At 39.1% G+C, this 16,318-nt stretch overlaps 1 protein-coding gene across 1 annotated transcript in view; it reads left to right on the top strand.

The window, feature by feature from the left end:
* The window catches only part of ASAH2 (N-acylsphingosine amidohydrolase 2), a 91,574-nt gene that overhangs the window by 20,265 nt on the left and 54,991 nt on the right, over positions 1 to 16,318 (top strand). Inside the window, exons 3-7 of the mRNA XM_037741280.1 lie at positions 1,779 to 1,910; positions 4,866 to 5,092; positions 6,949 to 7,098; positions 13,725 to 13,901; positions 15,238 to 15,365. Of these exons, the coding sequence (XP_037597208.1) occupies positions 1,784 to 1,910; positions 4,866 to 5,092; positions 6,949 to 7,098; positions 13,725 to 13,901; positions 15,238 to 15,365 (809 nt within the window). The 5' untranslated portion in view covers positions 1,779 to 1,783. The remainder of the gene's footprint in view (positions 1 to 1,778; positions 1,911 to 4,865; positions 5,093 to 6,948; positions 7,099 to 13,724; positions 13,902 to 15,237; positions 15,366 to 16,318) is intronic.

Genomic DNA, 16,318 nt, shown 5'->3' with positions numbered 1-16,318 from the left:
GGTGATTATGGTGGTGATAACCACTTATCACCACCATGAGGAAAGCTTCCCAATAACCAGGAAATTTGGGAAGATGTTCTAGTCTCTTTGCCCATTCCCAGTTCAGCCTACCCTCTGAAATGTCTGCTGTTAGGCTGATCTTTCACCTCTAGCCCAGGGATTGCAAAATCAAATGCTTGCACAGACCAGATAGTAACTTAGATAAATAAGACCTGCTGGGTAGAGACTGGCAGGTTGAAGAATATACCCCTCATCTAAGCAGAACAGCAGCACTGAGTTTTAGGAAACTCTTGGTACATAGGAATGCTGGCTAAGTGTCACCACATTTTATGTATTATTTTAAGAGATAATTTGAAGTTTCAGTATTGTAAATGTAAACTCTATCTCATAAACTCTAAATGCTATTTTTTTATCTTGTCACATAAATCAAATTGAATTAAAAAATTGCCTGTACTAAATACACCTACATGTTTGCCATTTTTACCTCTTGGGGGTAGCAGCATCTTAGCCACAAATTACCTATTTTGGTGACAAATCCTGGGATCCCAATACCATTTCACTTCACAGGCTTCCTAAAGCACAGATTAAGAAAATGGGCTCTGAAGTTCCCACCTGTGATTCTAGTCATCCTTTAACATTAGCCTCCTGTAAATTCTCTTTAAGAACAGGGAAGAGCACAGAGACTTTGCTACTTTGAAATCGATTAATAAATGCTAACAGTTTGGCATTTATTGAACAAAAAAAAAGTATTGTTGCTTCATCTTATTTTTATAAGAAATTTATGAGATAGGTTTAATAAGAACTTTGAGATAAGATTGTCATACTCATATTCCTCTTTACAGATGGGGAAGCTGATATTCAGTATTGGGGGGAGGATTTCCTAAAGTCACCCAATAACTGGCAGAAATGAAATTCGACCTCTGAAGTCTGATTTCAGAACTAAATTTTTAACCACCATATTATACTTCTTCCTATTACATTATATGAGGTTTTAACTTGTATAGTTCCTCTGAGTAATGATTAATTCCCCCTCCCTTAAAACATCTTAAGGAATCTGTAATGACACTTGATACTTTTATATTCTCATCCTTTAAATTCTCATCCTTTGATACAGCATTTTCAAAATGTGTGGGATCCTTCTGTACACTGAAGAGGGATATTTTTTCCTAATGCCTGCCTGCAGACCAGAGCTAATTCCCCTTTCCATGCCCATTTCTCACCAGATAGTCATTGAAAGTTAAAAAATAGGCCAAAATTATTGGTTTCACCTTCAGGTGGGCAAGATAATTTGACTAAATCCTTGACCACAGAGTGCTGTCCTAACCCCAGCCAGCCTTCTCCCAAACACAAACAGTATGCGTGTGTCAGTCACCCTTGTCAACAGAGGCTCTCTCAGCCCAGACCCATGTACAGATCCCTAAACAGCATCACCACCATAAATGAAAGCAGTGTTACATGGCTGAGGAATGCAAATACATTTTAACTCAGTTGCCAATGCTAAATCATGAATGGTTGCTGCCAAGAGTAGTGTTGTGTTGAGAAAATCTGGAAACCACATTTGAGCTTTTCAAAAAGAATGCTGTAATTGATTGGTCTTGTCTGCCATGGGCTTGGTCTATGGAATGAGTGGTAAGTGCTTTGTACTTGTCATCCTTGGTATAGTCTATTAATATAAAAGAGCTAAGATATCTTACCCTTAGTTGCCTTAAAGCGTTTGTATTTTAATTTGTGATTTCTTCCTTTTCAATATTTCTTCTTCCATCTCTGCTGTACCTCAGAAGAAATGGCTAAACGCACCTTCTCTAACTTGGAGACATTTCTGATTTTCCTTCTTGTAATGATGACTGCCATCACAGTGGCCCTTCTCAGCCTCTTGTTTATCACCAGTGGGACCATTGAAAACCACAAAGGCAAGTGTCATGGGTTCTCTCAGATGCAATGTTTAGGCCTGTAAGAAACTTCTTGATTACTGTGGACACCAAAGAGAAAAACAGTGTCTGCTGATAGTTCTATGTGTACTTAAACAGCCTGGAATAGCCATCTCCCTTTGCATTAATTGCCCTTTCTGCATTGATAGCAGTTTTTATCAAGCTTACCTTTGTCCCCAGTAGCCAGCTGACAGGCATTCTGACAAGTACTTGTTTGCCATTAGTTTTTCCACTAACCTAAGCACAGCTCAAGATTCATCAAGATCCAGTAATGCAAGCTTTTGCCCTGAGCCTCTATCTTTCTCTTTGCCTCCTTGTAGACATCATCTTCTCCCGGGGGCAAAAGGAGAATGAAAGACTCAATGAATGTCAATTAATCTGTGAAGAGCTTTAGAGAAAGGGATCTCAACCTTAAATCCTTACAAGGGCTAATCAAGTTTTGCAAAGGAGGCAGAGGGAGCAGGCGGACCAAGGAGGAGGCAAGTGCAATTCTGGTGAAGAAGCCCCACAGCCTCATCCAGGTGCCAGCTGTTTGTTGTTGAGAGAACACATGGTCTCGGATCTCCTGCGTTTTCAGAGAAGCTGGAAATTGGAATTTTTAGACATCTCATGATTTTTTAAAATGTTGGAAACAAAGTTTTTGAAAACAATGTAGACTACATTTACACACAAGATTGGCAATGGGTCTTTGGTGGAGCCTCTGCTTCAGTCAGTGCTAGGTTACAGAACTGTTAAATGAGTAGAAAAGACAGAGATTCAAGCTCTGATGAAAGTAGAGAGGGCTGGCCTTAGGCCAAATGGAGAAAACGGCATTTTCTACCTCAGTTTTCCCTTTTGTGGCTTCTTTTCCTACATATTCTCTACCATGTCCCAGAGCTTTAAATTCCAGCAGTAGGCATAGAAGGGCCATAGACTGATAGAAGTGAAAGGATCCTTAAGAATTATTCAGTTTTAGCCGGGTGCAGTGGCTCACGCCTATAATCCCAGCACTTTGGGGCGGGGCGTGGGGGGGAAAGGTGGGCGGATCACCTGAGGCCAAGAATTTGAGACCAGCCTGACCAAAGTGGCGAAACCTCGTTTTTGCTAAAAATACAAAAATCAGCTGGGCGTGTTGGAGCATGCCTATAATCCCAGCTACTCTGGAGTCTGAGGCAAGGCAGGAGAATCGCTTGAACCTGGGGGGTGGAGGTTGCAGTGACCCGAGATCACGTCACTGCACTCCAGCCTGGGTGACAGAGCAAGACTAAAAAAAAAAAAAAAAAAAAAGATTTATTCAGTTTTGGCTCTTAAATTAGGAAATCGGGAGGCTGAGACTCAGGGAGCTTATTAATAATTATAGTAACTATTTTTATAGCAGTAGTTATTGTTTATTAAATGCTTTCTGTGTTGAGCACTATAGTAAGGATTCTAGATAATTTTCTCGTCTAATTCTCACAAAAATCCTATAAGGGTGGATGCTAGCTCTACTGTTTACATTAGTGCGATTTTACACATAGGGAAACGGAGACCCTGAGATTGCAAATAACTTACCCTTGGCTATATGTTAGGTTTGGCTTTAGTTGGCATGACATTTCTATGCTGGTGGCAGTGAGGCAATAGTGAAGATGCCTGCTCCACTCCTTGCAATATTTGATGTCTTGAAGAAAATCTCAGCTTGGGGATGAGAAGAAGTGGATTCTAACTCCACCTAGAATTTGGTTTAAAGAGCATCAGATTCTGAGTTTGAGGATCTGGGCTGCATACCAGATTCATCACATGCTCTCCATTAATTATTGGTTAAGTCACTTTTCTGAGTTTTAGTTTCCTCATCTGTAAAATTAAGGAGATTAAGTTACATGATCTCTAAGTTTTTTGAGCTCCGAATTTCCAGGATCTCAGAAGGAATCAGCTATAAATCTCATGCCTAAGTACTTTCTTACCACTAATGCCTTGGCAACTCCTATTATCTGGGGAATGAAAATAAACAAATATAAAATGTCTAAATTGGTAAAGAAAATCAAAACTACATAGTAGCCATTGTTCTAAGTTTATAATATTAGTGAACATAGTTACTGTTCAAAACAACCCCAGGAAGCAGGATACTATTATAATCTCCGTTTCATAGATGAGAACATTGGGGTGAAATAGGTTAAGCAATTTGATTACTTAGTAAGTGGTAGGTTCAGGTTTCAAACACAGGAAGCTTGTGTCTGGCATCTGTCTTCTCACAAAGATCCTATATGTCATTCTGCTTCCCTTGATATTTGTGTGTATGAAATATATAGGCATACATTAATATAGAATGTATGTGTATAAATACACACACATAGAGATATGAATATATAGGTATTAGAATAATTAAGATGAAATTATATCAACAAATATACAATGATCTGTTGCATTAAATATAAGTCTTTAGAGGGTCGAAGAGGATCAGAGCCAGGGCAGAGCCAGTGGGGTGGTATCCTGCAGGTGAGGAGTTGAGTAGGATCTAGGTGTGATGGAAATGGACTAACTCTGAACCAGGTGGTGAAGTTTGGTAGGTGGAGAGGAAAGGAGTGAGGGGTCTGGACAGAAAGAATGGAAGAAACCAATCCCCAGACATTGGATTTAGTAAACCTGACACCTGCTTAGTTTAGCTAGGAAAGAAGAGCAGGGCATTGAGTGAAGGCAGTGAGTATGGCAAGGAATGGCTTGTGAGGAGGAGTTAAAGGATGTTTGGCAGAGGCCTTGACTGTTAGTCTAAAACATCTCTCAACCAAGAAAAAGATCCTATTTAGGATTAAGATTTTTAAACAGGTTCCTGAGATATTTCTCACTGAATATTTTTATGTATAAGAAAATATATAAAGAGATTTCCCTAGGAAGCTGAGCCTATATATTATATTCTAAGTGATTTTGACAAATAAGAGGGCTGAAATGTTGTTTCTCAAATCTCTTATTCTGTTTTGGATTCAGGAAGCCATTATTTTCCAACCACTCAAAGCCCTCCAGCCACCCAGGGCTCCACAACCACCCAGAGCTCCACAACCACCCAGAGCTCCACAACCACCCAGAGCTCCACAGCCACTCAAACTTCTCCAGAGACTTCGACCCCAGAGCCTCCTCTGTTTCAGAACTTCAGTGGCTATCATATTGGTGTTGGACGAGCTGACTGCACAGGACAAGTAGCAGATATCAATTTGGTAAGTAGACAATGAGCTCCTTAAGGAGACCGGGAAACAAGTAATTTTATTATTTTGCAACCTGCATTGATTTCTGATTATACAACATCAACATTATCTTCTTCTAGCTTTTTAATTGACTTTGCTGCTGCCTAGCACGATGAATGTCATACTAGAAGAAAGAGGCAAACTTTTCTTGAATCACATCTCCCCTGTAAAGTCAATTGGCCATTTTTGTTTTGTTTTCTTTTTATGAGAAGAAGTAGCAGAGATGGCAAAGTCAAATACTACAGGGGGTAAGCAGATACCATTAATGACATTACCAGGCCAGTGTAAGATAAGAAATGTCTAGTGAATCCTCAGTTTAGGGGTGGGAGGCAGTAGGAAATGGTGGAGATTTTGAGGGGAAAAAAAAAGCATAATGAAAGTATATGGATCTAGCTGATTGTTGCCATGTAAGAATGGGGGACTCAGAGCTGCCCTATTTTGCAGTTTTTTAAAAGAAGCCCCCAAAGCCCCAGATTAAAGAGTTGAAGATTCAAATCTCTTACTTAAAGGCAACTCTAGCTAAAACTGGAAACCTAGGTTGGACCAATACTGTGAAAGCAAATACAGCACTTCTACATGTCAGGCGTGGACTATTGCCTGCTAGTCTTGGCTATGTGATACCCATTTATGTCAGTGCTTCCCTAGGAAACCAGAGCATGACGTTGTCTGGTGGGATTCACTCCCTCCCTCCGAGTAATCTTTACATTCCAGGTGTGATTCTCAACTGTGTGTTTCTGAAAAGTGATCCTGGAATGTGAACCCTAAATAAACACTCCAGGAGGGGTCATGCAAACAGTAGAGGGGGCATTCTGAAGACCTGGGTGTAGTTTTATGGGTAAATTTTATGATATGGTGAGGAAAGTGGCTTGGGATAGGTATATGTGATCTGAATTGGCTTAGGGAGTTGTGGAGTCCTGATAAATCAGGGGTCCCAGAGTTGGGGAGAACAATTGTTCTGAGAGGCAGCTAGTCATAGACAACCTGCTGCCACAACATTCTGTTCCCAAATACCTCATTCTACATGTAGCCCCAGCAGCATAACCTCTTTCTGCATATGCCCCCACTCAAGTATGACCCTTTAAAGCTTCCCTACAGCCCCTTCCTGCTGTGCTGCCTGTTGTACCTTTGCAACATATTTTCATACTTTCCCTAATAAATTTGCCTTTCTTTATCTATGACTGTTTTGGTAAATTTCTTTACTGCCCCATGTTATGGGTAGTAAAGGAACTTACCAGCCAGTCGCACCCACAACAGGAATGATATAATGGTAAAAGCCAGGGTAAGGTACCCTCTATGAAGAATACTTAATTATAAAGATACCATTTTCTTCAGAAAACAAAATCGTGCACAAAATAACCAATATGAAAGAGCCTTCAATCTTTAGAATGTTCCTGGGGCAATGTGGAGTGAAGGTAGGGAAAATATTTTTTCCTGTAGTACCTTAGACAGGAAGGAGAAAAAGTGCCATTGCAAAAAGCAGAAAGACCAGAAAGATTTCCCGTGTTAGTGTTGGCCACAGAATTTCCAAAGCCGCACCAGTTTCCTCCTGCCCATAAGCCGGGAATAGCTTCTGCCAACCTGATGATCAATTCTTTGCCTTTGCATTTTTCTACACAGAAGATACAAGGCTCCTTTATGATATTTTTTTGCTTGCTTTCTTCCTTTTTCTTTTTAATTTTTGAAACCATATATTCTCTCACTCAGAGCCACAATGTCATGTGGATGTTTTATCTTTGTCTTTCTGCAGTCATCTATGTTGCATGTTTGTGTCTGGTTTCTTGTAGCAGGGGAGTGAGACAGAGCAGCTCTGATTGTCTCTTCTTCTTTAGATGGGCTACAGCAAATCTGGCCAGAATGCACAGGGCATCCTCACCAGGCTGTACAGTCGTGCTTTTATCATGGCGGAACCTGATGGGTCCAATCGAACAGTGTTTGTCAGCATTGACATAGGCATGGTATCCCAAAGGCTCAGGCTGGAGGTAAGTGATTTGAGAAGAGAAAGAAATGAAGAAATGGCATGGTTTAAGAAAAAGTGGATGAATGTGACAAGAACTAATTCCCCTTGGTTTCTCATTCAGTGAATTCTACTACCTTCAGTATTATACACTCTTGACTATATAACAGATAATCTCACAAGGAGAATGATCCTCACTATCTCACTTTAAGTTATCTTGGTCAAAAGTTGCTTTCAGCTCTGCTGATGACTCATCATCATTATTAATGCTAATGTTTTTTATCGAAAGCCTATAATGTGTCAGGTGACTTTTATGTGTATTCCCTCATGTGATCCTCCTTCTTAGAAGTTGGGAGAGTTCCAGGTAATCACTAAGCCCTTCCTTGAGTTCTCAGACAATTGAGAATACATTTGAGGAATCAGATGTGAATTAAAATACAACATTGAAATGAGGTTGACCATGAATTGATAGTTATAGAAGCTGAGTAATAGGCACATGGAGATTCATTATAGTATTCTGATTATTTTTGCATGGATTTGAAAATTTCAAATCCATACAAAGGGAGGAGGAGGAAAGAGGGAGAGAGAGGCAGGGAAAGACAGAGAGAGAGAGAGAGAGAAAAAAAAAAGAGAGAGCAAGCAAGCAAATGATAAAACTTCCGCTTCTATCTTTCTAAGATAATTTCTAAGCCCTGACCCAATTATATTTTCTGCATGGGATCAGTTCACAAAAGGAGAATGTGCTCTGTTAATATCTGCTCACATATTCATTAATGTGAGAAGGAGGAATGGCTGGAGTATTGACTAGAACAATGACCATAAATGTCCAGCATGCAATGTCAGGTTCTATTAGCCTCACCTATTAAACACTTTCCTCCTCCTGCTGTGTGAAGGGGCCAGTGAGAGGATTGATGAGATGGCCTAAAAGCATCACTTTAACATTGCTCCCTCATGGGGAGGGGAGTGGAAGCCTCCCCCATCTGTGGAGACATGAGGAACAGGAGATTAAGTGTTTTCCCTACTCCTTCACTTAACACAAAACAGTGAGGTGGCTTTCTTATTAACTCAATTTTCTGGATAAGAAAACGGAGTCTTAAAGAAGATAGGTAACTTTCTGAATTTCACACAGTTACCAAATGGTAGAGCAGGATTCTGAACACAGGTATGCATAATCCCAGAGTCCACATTCTTAAAAGTGACGTTACTCTATACTCATAGAGGGAAAAATGCATTGACCACTTGCTTTTCGTTAGGTACTTTGCTAAGGTCACTTCAGGGGACACACAACTGAGGGAGTCATAACCCGTCTCTCTTATGAGGTCATTATCTAGTTGGCGGATAGGAGGAAGGACCATGACAGAAATATACAGATAGCTATAATTCACAGAAGGAAGGTTCAGTGGGATAGTTATTGTCTATTACTGAGTAGGAAATTACCCTAAACTACAGTGGCTTAAAACAATAAACATTTATTATGTCACATGATCGATGGGTCAGGAATTCAAGACTGGCTTGGCTCAGTGGCTCTGGCTTATGTTCTACTGCAGTCAAGATGATGGCAAAGCATGAGTCATCAGAAGGCTTGACCCAGGCTTGAAGGTCCACTTCCAAGATGGTTGGCCAAGGCCTCAGTTCCTCACCCTTCTGATCTTTATGACACAGCAGCTAGATTCCCTCAGAGCAAGTGACCCAAGAGAACGAGCAAGGAGGAAGCTACAGCGCATTGTATAATCCAAGTTTAGCAGTTATACACCTTTACTTTCACCCTGTTCTATTCATTAAGCAAGTCATTAAGTCCAGCCCACATTCAAGGGAGACAAAGTAAGCTTCACTTCTTGAAGGGCAAAATATCTGAGAATTTGTGGACATATAGTCTTTTAAGATCATCACATAGGGATTCAAGAAATGCAAATTAGGAAAACATTTTCATGGTGGAAATGACACTTGAGTGAGCAGAATTTTAAATGGTTAAGGTGGGAAGAGAGAGAAATCTAATGGAAGAAACAGAATGAACAGAGAGGCACGAAGGAGGGATGTGGACTCTTTTATGAGGGAACAGAGGAGACCTATTAGAACATAGGGAGGCATGTACTTGGAGATGTATCTGGGAGGTATGTTTGTCATAATTGCAGAGGGCCTGAGATACCGGCTTGTTTTTAATTCTGTGGGTGATATGGATTCTGAGAAATCTGAGTGGTGGAGTGATGTAAACACCACTTTGTTTTAGGATGATTAAGCAGGTAGACATGTTTGATATGGATTGGAATAGCATGGAACTAGATGTGAGGACAAAAAATAGCAGATTCTTCAAAGTGATACCGAGGCTCTATTGGTGAAGGTCTGGTTAAGAAACCAGTAATCATCATACTAAGTATTTCAAACAGAGGAATTTCACACAGGGGAGTTACAAGATGTGAAAAGGCTGAAGGAACAAGAAAGGGATGCTGGGATTGCTGGAAGGGTTTTTATTTCTTATAACTTTGCCTAACAATTTCCCCCTTTATTGTGTGAGGCTGGCACAAAGGCTTTAAACCAATATAATGGCAGTGAGACTACATGGTGGTGGGATATGAAATTAAATGTGAGTTGGCTGGGTGCAGTGGCTCACGTCTATAATCCCAGCACTTTGGGGGGCTGAGACAAGTGGATCACTTGAGGCCAGCAGTTTGAGACCAGCCTGGCCAACATGGTGAACCTTGTCTCACTAAAAATACAAAAATCAGCCAGGCATAGTGGTAGGTGCCGGTTGTCTCAGCTACTTGGGAGGCTGAGGCAGGGTAATCACTTGAACCTGGAAGGTGGAGGCTGCAGTAAGCCAAGGTCATGCCGCTGCACCCCAGCCTGGGTGACAGAGTGAGACTTTGACTAAAAAACAAAAAAAGAAATTAATTGTGAGTAAGATTTGAAGATGAATAGACATAAAAGCTAATACTTAATATTTGTACTGAGTCTGGAATGCTTTTAAGTACCTTGTGTGGATTAATGTACTTACTCCTCCAAATGACTCTATGAGGGAGTATATCATGTCATTTGACAGATTGGGAAACCAAGTTTGCAGAGGACCAAGTAATTTATCAAGGTTGCACAGCTAGGAACTATCAGAGCTGGGATTCAAACTTAAGCATGTTGGTGCCAGAATTCATGCTCATTTCTACTGTACTATACTGCTTTTCTAAAAAATGAGATGGTTCTAATTGGGAAATAGTGTGATCATTAGCAGAAATAAAAGAACCAAAAGGTAGACTTCGGAAAGTAGAGTGGAGGGGAGTTTAATGTGTTGGTTTGTAGTTGCTGTAAGTCAATAGTGGGCACCATTTATCTATCTCTTCCTATTTTTACTTCCCCGTGCAATCTGAGACCCAGTGGGAAGGCCCTTAAATGTACCCCCTTAGTTATCCCAAATTAACTCAAGGGAAGGTGTGAAAAATAAATGTAGCTAAGAAAATGCCATTAAGATTATTTATAACACCTGCTTCTGTGTAGGTTCTCAGTCTCAGCTTTAAGATTGATGAAATTTCCAGCACAGAATGAAGATTATGGAAGATCTCTGTGCAGTGAGGCAGGACAGGAAAACAGAAGGATTTCTTCTGTGTCATGCTCCCAAGAAAGTCAGTGATAGAAAATGGAATAGAAACTGAAGACAGAAGTGAGCTATAGACATAAATGTAGCTGCTTTGTCCTGTGTTAAAATACCCTCCTTTCATGAACTGGGAAACATGTTCTTTTCAATGGCTATTTGCTGGCATTGTTATATGACTAGGTTTTACATTTTTCTTTTTTTCCTCCTAGAAGTCTCATATGTCTGGCTTCATATCAGAGATTATAGTTTAAAATAAATTTACTGTGTACTTTTTGTAGTCTTTTTGTTTTAAAATTCAAGATTCATCATTTCTGTCTTTTTAAGGACTTGATTCTTGAGTAGACATGAAGAAATGCATTTAATTCAAAAATCATAATGTCACAGTTCTTTATGAATAAAATAGGATGGGGCTAGGGAGCTTTAAAGTTGATTTGTGGCTCTTTTTCTCTAATACCTTCTTGTCTCAGCTGCAAATTGTTAAAAACATCAGCTTTTGACTTTAGTACAGCTTTCATGGTGTCCCTTCATTGATTGTTTTCTCTTTTCTTTGTAGATATTTCTTCTTCATAAGTGTAGTAGTTACAGTGTGGAACAATATGTGAGAGTGATGAGAGGTTGGGGCTGGAGTTAAGATCAAACAGAAGGAATAAAGAAGGATGTCAGTCTGGTTATATCTCCATTCTGTAGGTGTCTTGCATCATAGGATTGCTTATGTGGACATGGCAACCAAACACTCATTCTTTGGGGCATGGAGAGGTTAATGAGGCAAGATGGTTATGACTGGAATGAGAATGGTATAGATCCTCACCTGCAATAGAAGAGGTTGAATGGCTATCTTCATGTATATTAAGTACATAGCACAGAAGCTGCTACTGCCCACTTACGAGCAGTGAGCTGGAACTAGCTTGCACAAGCTCGTAAGAGCCAATTTGTAAATATTCAGGAACATTGTGAGTTGGCTGCTAAGATTTTGGTAGCTCGAAATTGATCATGATGAGGAGTTTTTACACCACAAAAATTGGCAAATAATACAAATAAGGACTTTTAATTTTATTCTATTTTCCAAAGAGACAGCTTACCAGAGTGTCTGTGCCAGACTCAAAGTAAACATTGCTAACAATTAGGTTGGGTTTAACACTTTTGTTGGATCTTTTTTTTTTTTTTTTTAAATGTAATGTTTGTCCGTACATGATATATATATTTATGGAGTACATGAGATGTTTTGACACAGGCATGCAATGCCTAATAATCACATCATGGAAAATGGAGTGTCTATCCATTCAAGCATTTATCCTTTGTGTTACAAACTGCTGGATCATTTTTTAATTATCTTTCAGAAAAAAGCCACAATGATACCAAACTTTAGATTGCAGCTTATTAAAGCTTAATCAGCAACAGGTACTCAGCAACATCACCAGTTTTCTCTCTGGTGTTTTCTTGATGTGTATGCACTGTAGGAAGACACTTGTCATGCATTTGGATCACTAATTGACTCATTCACTAAACATTTACTGAGTCTCTGTATTATCTATTGCTGCACAACAAATCGTCTAAAAACTTAGTGGCTTCAAACAACAATAATAATTGTTGTTCAATGATTCTGTATCAGGATACCCAGAGTAGCTGGGTTAGATGTTTCTGACTTATGTTAGAACAAGTCATATGTCATCACTTCTGTGTCATGATGTGGCACTTAGATGCTGGCTAGGGCTGCAGTTGTTTGATGGCTTGACCAAGGCTGAATAAATTACTTCTGAGATTGCTCACTCAGATGGCTAGCAAGTTAGTGCTGGCAGGATGCTTCCTATCTACCTGGGTCTCTCCACAGGATTATTAGGGGGTCCTTGCATCACAGTGGATGGCTTCCCCTAGACCAACAAGTCTAAGAGTCTATTTCAAGATGTACTGAATTCTTCATTTGGGAAATGAGGTAGTAGAGTAGCTAAAAAACCTTTGCAGTTTCTGCTCACTATGCCTGAGTTGCTTCCGCCCCGCCCCCCCCAGATATTGCACAGCCAGCTTGCTTTCTTCATTTAAGCCTCCGCCGAAAGAGAGCCCTTCATCAGAAAGATCTTTCCTCACTAATACCCACTACTTTCTTTTTCCTTATGCAACAACATTTTTCTTCATAGCATTTATCACTCTATGATACAATATTTAATATTTATTTGCTTGCTTACTGTTTTTGTCTTTTATTAGAATAAAAATATCTTCAGGACAGGAACTTCATATATTCTTTTGCTTAGAGCACGTGTTGAATGATGAATAAGAGTACTGGTTCTCTTGTTAGACTTGGGTCTGGAGTCTGGTTCTGCTACTTATTAGAGCAAAAGGCAAATTATTTAACTTTTGTATACTTCAGTGTTCTTTCTCAGCTAAAAAATGGGCTTAACAATACCTGTGTAGCTCTTGGAATTGTTATAAATATTTTTAAATGACATACTATATATAATATACCTAGCATTGTGTGTGCTCACAGCAAAAATGTATACAATATTAGATATTGCTATTATTATTTTATTGTTGTTATTACTATGATATTACTATGATAATAGCCTCAAACCTAGAGTGAGGAGCAATTTGAAAGGCATGTTAATATAGTTCGTTTTTGTCCCCACCCAAATCTCATCTTGAGTTGTAGTTTCCATAATCCCCCTTACTGTGGGAGGGACCCCATGAAAGGGAATTGAATCATGGGGGTGGTTACACCCATGCTGCTGTTCTCATGATAGTGAGTTCTCATAAGATCTGATGGTTTTTTTATAAGGGGCATCCCCCCACCTTCACTCTGCACTTCTCCTTCCTCCCGTCATGTAAAGAAGAACGTGTTTGCTTCCTTTTCTGCCATGATTATGTTTCCTGAGGCCTTCCCAGCCATGGTGAACTGTGAGTCAATTAAACCTCTTTCCTTTATAAATTACCCAGTTTTAGGTGTGTCTTTATTAGCAGCATGAGAATGGACTAATACAGATGTTATTGGTATGGATCAGTGATTGACTCATCAAAGCCTTTTCTCATGTTGGGCTCCTATGTTATCCATAATCTTAGTTCAATTACTTTTTTTCTTGAAGGTCCTGAACAGACTGCAGAGTAAATATGGCTCCCTTTACAGAAGAGACAATGTCATCCTGAGTGGCACTCACACTCATTCAGGTCCTGCAGGATATTTCCAGTATACTGTGTTTGTAATTGCCAGTGAAGGATTTAGTAATCAAACTTTTCAGCACATGGTCACAGGTATCTTGAAGGTAGGCAAAGAGCCCCAGAGGCAGCTATTCTTTACCATTGCTTACAGGTATTTTAGGAGTGATCGGATGTGATATGAAGAGTGCCTATGGGATTTAGGTCTGAGCATAGTATTAGCATGTACCATTCTGTCTCCTCCCTGACCCTATCTTAGCTTCTGGTTCTGAGCTACGGGCTGTTAGGGCTGAGGTACTGATGATTAGAAAAGGAGGGTTCTATGGGATTAAGCCTGATACAGTTATTTATAGAGACAGAAAACATTTTGGTTTGGGTTCTTTATAGAGGGCACTACATGGTCTGTTTTCTGCACAAAGTCACACAAAAAGAAACCCATGAAGGAGCCAAAAGTATGTACAAATAATTCTAATTTTTAAAAATATTTCCCAATATACAAAGGGAATTCAACTTATAAATACACATCCCATTTTTTCAAGTTCTCTACTACAGATACAGACTTCCATGGTGCTCCTAACAAATACCCTTAAACTCCTCTCCTATTTCTGGTTTGAGTAGCTTATACTCCTCTCTCCCCTGTCTTCCAGCTTATTATTTTGTTGCATAGAATCCTTGCTAATGTTTTTCTTCATCTGATTGTCTTCTGGGCTTATTCTCTATTTTTTTCTTACAATGTCATCCCCCAAATTCAGGGATCCAGCTGGCGTAGGCAGAAATTGCTTTACAGTGATGTTTTGCAAACTGAGACTTGCAATGTATTAAAGACTTATGAAATCAATTTCATTGGTTGCAAAAAGCGTTATATAAAAACACTAAAAAATAAATTGTAAGGTGTAGTACATAACACACTGTCAGGGTATACTGTGCTCTGTGGACTTTTGTTTGGGGATGCATATGTTGATGTGTATTAAGTTATGGTGAAAAATGTATCTCTCACTGTAGTTCATAGTCAAAAAAGTTTGAACAACTCTCCCTTGGTGGTAGAATGGCAAGGGTAGAGAGATGGAAACACTTACCTATTAGCAAAATGTGTGCTTAGCGTTGTGGGAGTCAAGTCTCCCATTTTGGCTATCTGAAGTGACAATTAATTGAGCCTCATTTACCAGTCCTGAGAGACCAGGAGATGAGGCTTTTTGTGAGCTCAGGCATTAATCAACACTGCTTCCATATAACAGGGCATTTCCTTTATTTTAACATTGAAAGCCATTTCTGTTTACCTCCAGAATGGCAACAGCAATGTGGTTCTCCAGCTTTTATCCCATAATGTGGACACATTAGAGACAAAGGAAATTGTCCACAGGGTTCTTCTGTTTATATTGACTAAGTCATTATCCCCACCAGGATTTATAAGCTTATAACTTCCCTCTCTGTTTTAATCTTCAGAGCATTGACATAGCACATACAAATATGAAGCCAGGCAAAATCTTCATCAATAAAGGAAATGTGGATGGTGTGCAGATCAACAGAAGTCCCTATTCTTACCTTCAGAACCCACAGTCAGAGAGAGCAAGGTGAGGAGGAATCATCAAAATGAAATTGTTTTATTCCCTTTAGGGAACAGCAACAAATTCTAAGTGCAAGGCTGTTACTTGATGAATATGGTGAGGTCCTGAGAGAGTACTACAGTTACAATATCTTAAAAACATCTTTATCATCTAAGACACACAGAAACAAAAAGTGAATGTAGAAGCAAACACCCATTTATTCATGTATCTTTCCACATTGTTGGTTATGGGAGCCAGTGTGGTTGTTTGAAGGACTCTAGGCTTTGAAATAGGAACAACTGTGGTCTCAGCTTAGTTTCATTGCTTCCTAGTTATGTGACCTTTAGTGATGTACTTATCTTAATTTATTGGCACTCGGCTTCTTCATCTGTAGAATGGAGATAAAAATATGCATAACACATATTTATTAAATTAATGAATAGCTTTTTTATTGTGTGTTATCCAGAAGAAATCATTTAGTCCATGAGAGTGTGGCAAGATAGAGAAGATAAAAGAATAAAGAATATGGACAGAAGAGTAAGAAATAAGCCCACATATTTGAATGGAACAACTAAGGGAGAGGGTTATTTTGTCTTTTTGTCTTTTTATAAGTGATGAACCAGGTTTGTGACAGAAGAGAAGTGCTTGGCCATTATAGCACTGTAAAATAATATCATAGTTTTAACTTGACCACTTGACATTTTACATTTTACATTTTTATGCATATTTTTCAATAGCTTTCAAAGGAGGTGATTTTAGAAAATATAATCTGATTTCCCTTGAGAGGACATAAAAGAACACTTAAGTTGCAGGTCTTCAATGCTTTTGATTTTGCAAATTCCCTCCTTTTTAAAAGAGATTTCATTAAAAATTGATAGGAGTAGAAATTTCAAAGACAAATCCCTTTTGTAAGAAATACATATATGTTATATAATATTGCATATTATATAAAAAACATATATTTCAGCTCCAGTTACTTG

The sequence above is a fragment of the Cebus imitator genome, unplaced genomic scaffold (assembly GCF_001604975.1).
Source record: "Cebus imitator isolate Cc_AM_T3 unplaced genomic scaffold, Cebus_imitator-1.0 Scaffold97, whole genome shotgun sequence".
Taxonomy (NCBI): Eukaryota; Metazoa; Chordata; class Mammalia; order Primates; family Cebidae; genus Cebus; species Cebus imitator.
Note: the sequence above shows the minus strand (reverse complement) of the source record. Positions and strands in the feature narration are given on the sequence as shown.